The sequence below is a fragment of the Zeus faber genome (genome assembly GCF_960531495.2).
Source record: "Zeus faber genome assembly, chromosome: 22".
In the NCBI taxonomy this organism is placed as follows: domain Eukaryota; kingdom Metazoa; phylum Chordata; class Actinopteri; order Zeiformes; family Zeidae; genus Zeus; species Zeus faber.
In genome coordinates this window covers 17676346-17686345 of record NC_137209.1, presented here as the reverse complement: position 1 = coordinate 17686345, position 10000 = coordinate 17676346, and the positions used below count along the sequence as shown (strand labels likewise).

Here is a 10000-nt window from a genome sequence, read left to right as displayed (position 1 = left end):
GATTATACACCGCAGTTGACGTGTGGCGCTTGCACCTTGAACCAGGTCAAATTCCAATTAAACCGGTTTTCTGTCAGAGATTTATTTAATGTACGAAAGCAATTCAAGGCGCTTCAAAATTAGAACCGACCTTAACCTGGAGCATTCCTCGACACTCCAAGGTGTAGCCTCCGATCTCCTCCAGCAGGTAAAACACACTGGAGCTGCACTGGATCTTCAGAGCTGCAGAAGCACCTCAGCATTAGAATCTATTCCCGCACTCTGACCACGAGACGTCCTCCGAGTTCTGCCTGTGCACTCCCCTGGCGCCCCGCTTACCTTCGCTGGTGGACTCCATCCTGGAGGCGGTGTTGACGGTGTCCCCAAAAAGACAGTAGCGAGGCATCTTGGTCCCCACAACGCCGGCTACCACCGGACCTGGGAGGTGCGGGGGGGAGATCAAACACTTATTTACCTTCACTTAACTTAGTTTTATGCCTCCGTCCTTGGGCTAGGTGATTGGGATGAACAGCACACATTTTGTGATGTCACAGATTTAGTCATGATGTCATCATTTTGTCATCACAATTAAAAAAAGGCTTAAATACCATTATGCATTTTTTCCCCCTGATTTTCTCCTGATCTCCTCGTTTCCTCTAGTACCTACAGTATACCTGTGTGTGTGTGTGTGTGTGTGTGTGTGTGTGTGTGTGTGTGTGTGTGTGTGTGTGTGTGCGTGCATGTGTGTCTGTGTGTACCGGAGTGTATTCCGGCTCGAATCTGGAGCTGTGTGTTTGGCTTGTGTGGGATCCTGAAGTTGCGGCAGACGGACAACAGGTCCAGGGCCATGCTGGAGATCTCGGCGGCGTGGAGGATCCCGTTCTCTGTGGGCACACCAGACACCACCATGTCTGCGCGCGCACGCACGCACACACACACACACACACACACACACACACACACACACACACACACACACACACACACACACACACACACACACACACACACACACACACACACACACACACACACACACACACCGAAACCCTGTTTATACCTGGCGTTAACGTGCACCTTGGTTACTGGGTCTAAAAGTGAACGGATTCAAATCTGTTTGAGTGTGAAGTCCACATGTGCTGATTAACAGTATATTACTTTATTATATATATATACTGTATTATATATACTGTAATTTATATACTGTATTCCTAATACTGTGTTATCTATACCACATTTGGGAAAAACGACAGTAACGACGACAGCTTTCCTAATTACATTTATCATCCACTAATTTAATATCGATCGAGTCATTTTGAGAATAAGTACCACGATTGGAAAACAAACAACTTTGAAGTTATTTTCACGCACAGGCATCTCCGATGGTTTCCACCTTGTACACGTCGTAGTTGTCGATGATGTCGTCGAAGGTGGTGTAGAGCTTGTTGAGCAGATCGACCACCTGGTACGGAGTACTGGAGCTGGAGAGCTGGGTGAACCCCACGATGTCACTGCAGAGGGAGAGGGAGAGGGAGAGAGGGAGAGAGAAGTGGGAGGGGGAGAGAGAGAGAGAGAGAGAGAGAGAGAGACAGAGAGAGAGAGAGAGGGAGAGAGGGAGAGGTGGGGGGAGAGAGCGAGAGAGAGAGGGCGAGAGAGAGAGTGAGAGAGAGAGAGTGGAAGAGGGAGGTGGAGAGGGGGAGAGAGGTGGGGGAGAGAGAGAGAGAGAGAGGGAGAGGTGGGGGGAGAGAGCGAGAGAAAGAGGGCGAGAGAGAGAGGGCGAGAGAGAGAGTGGAAGAGGGAGGTGGAGAGGGAGAGAGAGGTGGGGGAGAGAGAGAGAGAGAGAGAGAGAGAGGGAGAGGGAGAGACACATAGAGAGACAGAGCGAGAGAGAGAGAGAGAGAGAGAGAGACTGTCACAGCAGAGAGAGATGGACGAACAGACGGACCAACAGATAGATAGATAGATAGATAGATAGATAGATAGATAGATAGATAGATAGATAGATAGATAGATAGATAGATAGATAGATAGATAGATAGATAGATAGATAGATAGATAGATAGACGGATGGACGGACGGACAGAGACACACACACAGACAGACAGACAGACAGACAGACAGACACGTACCTGAAGAAGACGGTAGCACTGACATAACTCTGGGCTTGGGATGGTTTTCCTTGTCTGAGGTCATCAGCCACCTGCTTGGGAAGCATGCCTGCAAAGAAGACGACGATGAGACATTCAAACGACATAACAACCTCTTTAAAACCAACAAGCACGGAATCAAACACTGCACCATGCCAACACAAACCATCCTGTTATGATTGGAGAAATCTTTAAACGTGTGTGTGTGTGTGTGTGTGTGTGTGTGTGTGTGTGTGTGTGTGTGTGTGTGCGTTACTGTGTAGGAGTCTGTCCGTCTTCTGCTTCTCATGCATCAGATCTTGGGTTCTCTCTGCAACCAGAACCTCCAAATGACGACTATACTTCTCCATCTGAGAGAGAGAGGAGGGGGGAGGGAGAGAGAGAGAGAGAGAGAGAGAGAGAGAGAGAGAGAGAGGGGAGGGAGTGAGAGAGAGAGGGGGAGGGAGGGAGAGAGACTTAATAATGCTTTGAGTGGTATCACCTCAGTGCAATTTATCAAAAGCAGCAACCACTGATATTCATGCCAAATTTAACAACCAAATATGAATGTCTTTTCTCCGTGTTGACAGAGTCCAGTGCATCCAGTAATAATCCTTTTCGCAAAAATTTCCTTCGATCAAAAGTCCTTTTGGCGAAAGTGAAAGTCCTGGACGCTTCTCATCGGACTCGATTTTTACGAGACGGGGGGGGTCTCGTTGGATTGGCCGGGGAGTCCTTCCACCCAAGGACTCGGGTGGACTGACTTGTTTTGATCAGCTTATGATAGACTAGAGCCCCCTCTAGTGGCCGAACAATCACCGCGTTGGAACCGCCAATGTCGCCCACGGGACTCGACCGTCGCGTGATCTGTTCTGTTTGGTCTGGCTCCGTACCAGGTTCATCATCACGTCCACCGGGCTGACTTTGTTGGGGTTGATCCTGTTCACAAACTTCCTGATCTGCTCGAAGGTCGGCCGGTGGGCGGCATTATGGGAGCGGCATCGCCTGATGAGCTACGGAAACACACAGAGGACAAAAATGTTCAGCGCCCTCAGAACACACACACACACACACACACACACACACACACACACACACACACACACACACACACACACACACGCAGGCATGCACGGACCCACACGCACACACACACGCACACACACACAAACCTCCACGTAGTCTGCAGGACAGGGACAGCTGTTGTCTGCCTTACTGGAGATCAGCTCAGGAAGAGGAGGACACCAGGAGCACTCCAAACTCGACTCCTCGACCTGGAGGGTAAAACGGTTAAAACTCGTTAGAAACAAAGTAAAAACAGTAGAAACAAAGTAAAAACGGTAGAAACAAAGTAAAAACAGTTGAACCAGAGCAAAAACAACAGTGATCTGGGGGAACGAGCTTATTGCTCTGGATTTTTGAATAACAATATGATAACACAAGTATGACTTTTACCATAAGATCTTGGAAGATACTTGTTTTTTTTTTCATTTTCTATATTTGCACATGTTGACATGATGAGATACGATGATGAGACTGATGAGACAGAGTGTTGGGCGTGGTGGAGACTATCGGCCAATCAGAGTGGACTTACTGGAACAGGGTCACTGCGAGTGGCGATCTCCAATAGAATGATGGAAAAACTGTAAATAGGAATACAAGTTACACAGTGTGTGTGTCCGTGTGTGTGTGTGTCCGTGTGTGTGTGTGTCTGTGTGTGTGTGTGTGTGTGTGTGTGTGCCTGTGCGTGTGTGTGTGCCTGTCTGTGTGTGTGCGTGTGTGTGTGTGCCTGTGTGTGTGTCTGTGCGTGTGTGTGTGTGTGTGTGTGTGTGTGTGTGCATGTTACCTGAACACATCTCCAGCCAGCGTCGGCTCCGTATTCGGTCCTTGACGTTCAGGAGGTGTGTAAACGTCCAGCAGCCTCTCCTTATAGCTGGAGAGAGGCTCCGCCCCCTCGTGCTTACGATAGGTCCTCAGTCCGTAATCTGGTCGTTCCAGCCACACGTCATAATATATATTATATTACTGAAAATATATTTATGCAAACTTTTCACACAATTTGTACTTTTTGTCAGAATGTGAATTGTTGCTTTTTTTTCCCAGTTTACTGTAGGTTTTGCCAAATCTTTTATTATCATTGCCTATTGTGTTGATGTGTGCTGCCACAACCCCACAGTTTCCCTCTGAAATGAGTGTCTCTCTATCAATCGAGATATATCTTTAAATAATAATAATAATAATAATAATAATAATAATAATAATAATAATAATAAAGGCCTTCAGAAGAACATTTCTTTTATTTCATAGTGGCTGCAGCAGCAGAACTCACAGCGTGGTACAGTAACGCTGGAGCCGATATTCTTAAAATAAAGCATGGCTTCGTCCAACTGTATTTATTGGTCATTTTTACCGGTGATTTTGCAAACCCAGCGGTCGTCCAGGACACAGTTGAGGGACGTGAGGCTCCCGTGGCAGATCCTGTGCTGGTGGAGGTAGGACATCCCTCTGGCGATGTCCGTCGCGAAGGAGAACCTGCCGGGTTTAGGGAAGGTGAAGAGACCGTGGGTGTGCGTGTGTGTGTGTGTGTGTGTGTGTGTGTGTGTGTGTGTGTGTGTGTGTGTGTGTATGCGCTCACCTGAACCCCCAGTTGAGTGGTATCTCTTCATTGACCAGGACGTCGTTGAGGCTTCCCTTGGGGCAGTACTCGGTTACTATGGCGACGTTGGGCACCTCCACACAACCTCCAAAGAACTTACACAGGTTTGGATGGTCGAGTTCCCTGTCGAGAGAGAGAGAGAGAGAGAGAGATCTTTACAGGCTGTATGTGTGTGTGTGTGTGTGTGTGTGTGTGCGCGCGCGCGTCGTGCATGTGTGTGCGTGCGTGGGGAAACACACCTGACTTGTTTCACTTCCTCTCGGATGGTTTTGGAGAGAGAGAACGTCTTGGTTTGGATCTTCTTGATGGCCACGGTCCTGCCGTCACTGGGGAGGAGGTAGAGCCCGGTCACTTCCTGCCCGGGCCGTTCTAATCCGCACGGTCACTTCCTGTCCGAGCCGTCGGTTCGCAATCGATTAATTTATTTTCTCCAAAGCTTCTGCTTTAAGGTTGGTCAAGTCATTTTAATCTATATCTATAATCTACAGATACTATTACTATTACCATACAATTATTATTTAATAACTATAAGTAGTGTGGTTTAGTGGCACACTGCTGCCTCACAGCAAGAAGGTCCTAGGTTCGATTCCCGCCTGGGGCGCTGGTGGCACCGTGCTCCGGCAGGTTATCTCCCAATTAGCGGCCTTTCTGTGTGGAGTTTGCATGTTCTCCCCGTGCTCACATGGGGTTCCCTCCACCTACCATCAGTCAGGACCCCCACCAAAAACATGCACACATCATCGTCTGACCAGCGATGGACACCTGGTACCAGGTCCCCGGGCGCGTCGACGAATGCTGCCCACTGCTCCTGGCTGCCCCCCCGGAGGAAGGACACGCCAGGATGGGTCAAATGCAGAGGCCTCATTTCACCGGCCACCATCCAAAAAAAGCGTGTGTGTGTGTGTGTGTGTGTGTGCGTGGAGCATGTGTTGTAGTGTGGCGTGTCGTGTGATGATTAAAGATTCTTCTTTCTTCTCTGAGTGTAACTGTACATAAGTGCAATGCAAAGGACTGTTTTCAATTCTCAGACAAATATTCAAGTCAGACGGACGGACAGACAGACAGACAGACAGACAGACAGACAGACAGACAGACAGACAGACAGACAGACAGACAGACAGACAGACAGACAGACAGACAGACGAACAGACAGACAGTACTATATTCCGGTGAGAGTGAAGGCGGTCCTGCGGGAGGCGGGCTGGGCAGTGCAGTTGCTGAGCGCGGTGATGCAGCTGGTGTTACTGTCACTGGTACCGACCGGAACACTCATTATGCTGCCCATGGTCGTGAGAGCTGCCTGGTCTACAGAGAGAGAGAGAGAGAGGGAGGGAGGGAGGGAGGGAGGGAGGGAGAGGTGGAGAAAGAGAGAGAGGGGAGGGAGGGATGGAGAGGTGGAGGAAGAGAGAGAGGGGGGGAGAGGGAGACTTGACTGAGAGTTTAAGTCCATCCATCATCTATCCATCATCCACCATCCATCCATCCATCATCCACCTACCCATCCATTCATCCACACATCATCCATCCAACCATCATCCACCCATCCATCCATCTATCCACCCATCGATCCATCGTCCACCATCCATCCATCCATCCATCCATCCATCCAACCATCATCCACCCATCCATCCATTTATCCACCCATCGATCCATCGTCCACCATCCATCCATCCATTCATTCATCCATCCATCCATCCATCCATCATCCACCCATTCATCCATTCATCCACCCATCGATCCATCATCCATCCATCATCCACCCATCGATCCATCATCCACCATCCATCCATCATCCACCATCCATCCATCTGTCCATTCATGCATCCATCTGTCCGTCCGTCCATCCAACAATGCATCATTCCATCAATCATCCATCCAACCATCCATCAGCCATCCTTCAAACCATTGATCGTCCATCATCCATCCATTCATCCATCATCCATCCATCATCCATCTATCAAGAATCCATCCACCCAACCACCCACCAGCCCAACCCACCCATCCATCATCTATCCATCCATCATCCATCCATCCATTCATCCATCCATCACCCATCCATCATCCACCCACCCATCCACCCATACATCCGTCAACCCTCTCGCTCTCAGTTGTCTTCAGTGAAGTTTTCATGGCATCATGAGGTTTTGGTGAGAACATTAAAATCTCTCTGATACCTTGTTTAATTTGAGTGAAGTCGATGATCCAGCTTTCATCCCAAAGTAACTTCCGCTTCTGATACCGGAACCACTGGACACACACACACACACACACACACACGCACGCACACACACACACACACACACACACACACACACACACACACACACACACACACACACACACACACACACACACACACACACACACACACACACACACACACACACACACACACAAACACACAGATTAAGTTATTGATTATGACTGATTAATTTATTCATTTATTTATTTAGTAGTGTGTGCCAGTGTGTGTGTGTGTGTGTGTGTGTGTGTGTGTGTGTGTGTGTGTGTGTGTTTGTGTGTGTGTGTTACCAGAGCGGTCAGGATGAAGCAGAGGCAGACCAGGCTCACAGGAAGTGACACGGCCAGCTTGGTGGCGGTGGACAGAGGACACTCCCCGCAGTCAGCAGGACACATGGAGCACAGCTCTGCCGGCTCACACACTCCATCCCCACACACTGTGGCAACAGCAGTCATGGCACATTATGGGGTGTTTTCCAACCTTTTTCCTGCCACGGCACACTTTTTACAGTGCAATGAAATAACAGCAAGGGTACTTAACCACTGTCCTGTTCACCACTTAAAGCATCAGAAACATGTAGAACTTAGTATTATGGTCTGCTGATGGGGATGCAAGACTCGCAAACGATTGGTTAATCGCAATATCATCTTTTAAATGTGTCGGTAGTCAGGTCACATTACAAGAGACAAAGATCGACCCTTCCATCCATCCAATGATTTATCAGTGTATCGTTGCACGGTTGTAGCTTGGCACACTGGGCTGTGCAGTACCCTGCAGTACCTATGGGGGGCAGCACCCTGCTCTTGGCCTCCAGCGCCACCTGCATGCGGCCCACTCTGATGTGAGCGATCAGCGACGTCAAGCCTTCGTGAACCAGGACCACCTGGAAGCCGACGAACAGGAAGTCAGAACGACAGACAGGAAGTTCAATCTTTCTATCTATCCATCTGTCCGTCCGTCCGTCCGTCCGTCTCTCCGTCTGCCTGTCTGTCTGTCTGTCTGTCTATCCACAGGACCTGGCTGAACCTCCCTCCAGAACGAATGATATCTACAGTACCATAATTACAACAATAGTTGTGCAACAAAGATTTGACACGGGCCTGCAGGACCCCTGGATGCGTGTGTGCGTGTGTGTTCAGTTGGTGTCAGTGTGTGTGAGGTACCTTGGCGGTCCAGTTGGTCTGAGTCATCTTCCCGGCCGTAGAAATGGTGTGTGTGAAGATTCTGCCGTCATCAGGAATCCACGGGCCACAAATCCTCTGGGTTGTCTGAGGAGGGGGACCGCTCCAGAGCATTAGTGCATGTGGTCAGCGGAGTGTCTGCTGTTGCCGTTGGCAGTAGTATCAAAGTTACTGGAAGACTGACCAAAAATCATATTTGCATCTGAATCATGTGTCAATTATGAGATGGCGATGATTGAGTCACAGATATATGTGTGTATGTGTGTGTGTGTGTAGTATGTCTATGTGTGTATATGTGTGTGTGTGTGTTTGTGTGCAGTATTTGTGTGTGTGTGTGTGAGTGTGTGTGTGTGTAAGTATGTGTGTGTGCGTGTGTGTGTGTGTGTAAGTATGTGTGTGTGTGTGTGTGTGTGTGTAAGTATGTGTGTGTGTGTATGTATGTGTGTGTGTAGTATGTCTATGTGTGTATATGTGTGTGTGTGTGTGTTTGTGTGCAGTATTTGTGTGTGTGTGTGTGTGTGTGTGTGTGTGTGTGTGTGTGTGTGTACCAAGTATCCCATGGGACAGGAGTGGATGTTAGCATGGTGAATGCAGCAGTTCCCTCCATCCGCATCCTTCCAGTTGGTCGGACACTCGTGATTCTCACAAAACCAGCGTGCGGCGTCTGCATCTACGATAGAGCTACCCACAAAACCGTAGTATTAAGGTAGTATTTACAAAGTACCGAGTCACACAGTACTTCGGTATGGCTGTGGCGGGTTCCCCTCTGGAACAGGGCAGTTTGGCACCTGTGCGGGAAGATGTGGTTTCCGACGGCCCAGTGGTAGAAGGAGTCCTGGGCCGTGACCGAGTAGGTGACGCTGAACACCTGACCGCTCTTCACCGACTCTGGAGGACGCACCACCCAGGACATCTCCAGACCTACACACGGGCAGACAGACAGGTAAACGGACACACTGGCAGGCCTACAGACACGCCGTCAGCTCGGCCGACCGACAGACAGACAGACAGGGTTTTTTTTTCACCTCCGCAGTCGATCATGTTGGATTCGTCCGGTCTGTCCAGCGGCCAGCAGTCGTACTCACTGTTGTCCAGGTCATGCCAACAGGCAGCTGGGCCGCTGCACAGCGCCTAGACACGCACACACACGCGCACGCACACAGATTACGCACAAAACCCATTTCAAACGTGCAGCTTCATTCAACCTGAAACGTTCCTGCGATCCACGTCTCATTTTTATGTTGCGTTATTTTCTTTTTCTCCACTTTTAAACAGGTTTCCAAGGCCTTTTAGGAATTTCTGAATATCTTCTGTTTTAAATCGCAAAAGCCCCCCCCAAAAAAAAAATAGAAATTGAGATTACCCTGGTCAGGCGCACAAAGGGTGATGACATAGGATAAGATTCTGTGGCTTCAGTTTGAGGTGCAAGATTTAACATTGTGAGGTTAACTTGAAACGCCTCCATCCTCTCGGACCTGAATGAAAGTCTCATCGCCTTTCATCGCAACGTGATAAAATGCACATTATACCCACAATGCATCACCCGGCTCTCTGGGCCACAGTGCAGTGCTGCAAGCCAGACTGACGGGGTGAACCCACACAAATAACTCCTGACTAGCAATGAACCAGAAACCAGCGGAAGAGAGGAGGGAAAAGCAGACAAGACACTCGCCGGCCATTATTTCTCTCTTACGATGAACCCAGACGCTGCTGAGTCCGTGCACCGTAGAGCGACAACAACGACAACTTCGTGGAAAATGTGCCTCTCACATTGTCAACAGACTGGGTGAAAATACTCTGATATTACTGTTTTGAA

General features: G+C 49.1%; 1 protein-coding gene across 1 annotated transcript in view; it reads right to left on the bottom strand.

The window, feature by feature from the left end:
• Window positions 1–10000, bottom strand: part of LOC307247419 (atrial natriuretic peptide receptor 1) — a gene marked incomplete at both ends in the record, with an annotated part of 14686 nt that overhangs the window by 944 nt on the left and 3742 nt on the right. The window contains 21 exons of the mRNA XM_080023572.1: window positions 131–222; window positions 319–417; window positions 738–890; window positions 1351–1490; window positions 2109–2196; window positions 2383–2476; window positions 2999–3118; window positions 3278–3379; window positions 3700–3748; window positions 3952–4090; window positions 4516–4637; window positions 4741–4884; window positions 5001–5087; window positions 5922–6066; window positions 6936–7008; window positions 7294–7439; window positions 7784–7886; window positions 8167–8271; window positions 8733–8865; window positions 8973–9105; window positions 9210–9315. Of these exons, the coding sequence (XP_079879698.1) occupies window positions 131–222; window positions 319–417; window positions 738–890; window positions 1351–1490; window positions 2109–2196; window positions 2383–2476; window positions 2999–3118; window positions 3278–3379; window positions 3700–3748; window positions 3952–4090; window positions 4516–4637; window positions 4741–4884; window positions 5001–5087; window positions 5922–6066; window positions 6936–7008; window positions 7294–7439; window positions 7784–7886; window positions 8167–8271; window positions 8733–8865; window positions 8973–9105; window positions 9210–9315 (2373 nt within the window). The remainder of the gene's footprint in view (window positions 1–130; window positions 223–318; window positions 418–737; window positions 891–1350; window positions 1491–2108; window positions 2197–2382; window positions 2477–2998; window positions 3119–3277; window positions 3380–3699; window positions 3749–3951; window positions 4091–4515; window positions 4638–4740; window positions 4885–5000; window positions 5088–5921; window positions 6067–6935; window positions 7009–7293; window positions 7440–7783; window positions 7887–8166; window positions 8272–8732; window positions 8866–8972; window positions 9106–9209; window positions 9316–10000) is intronic.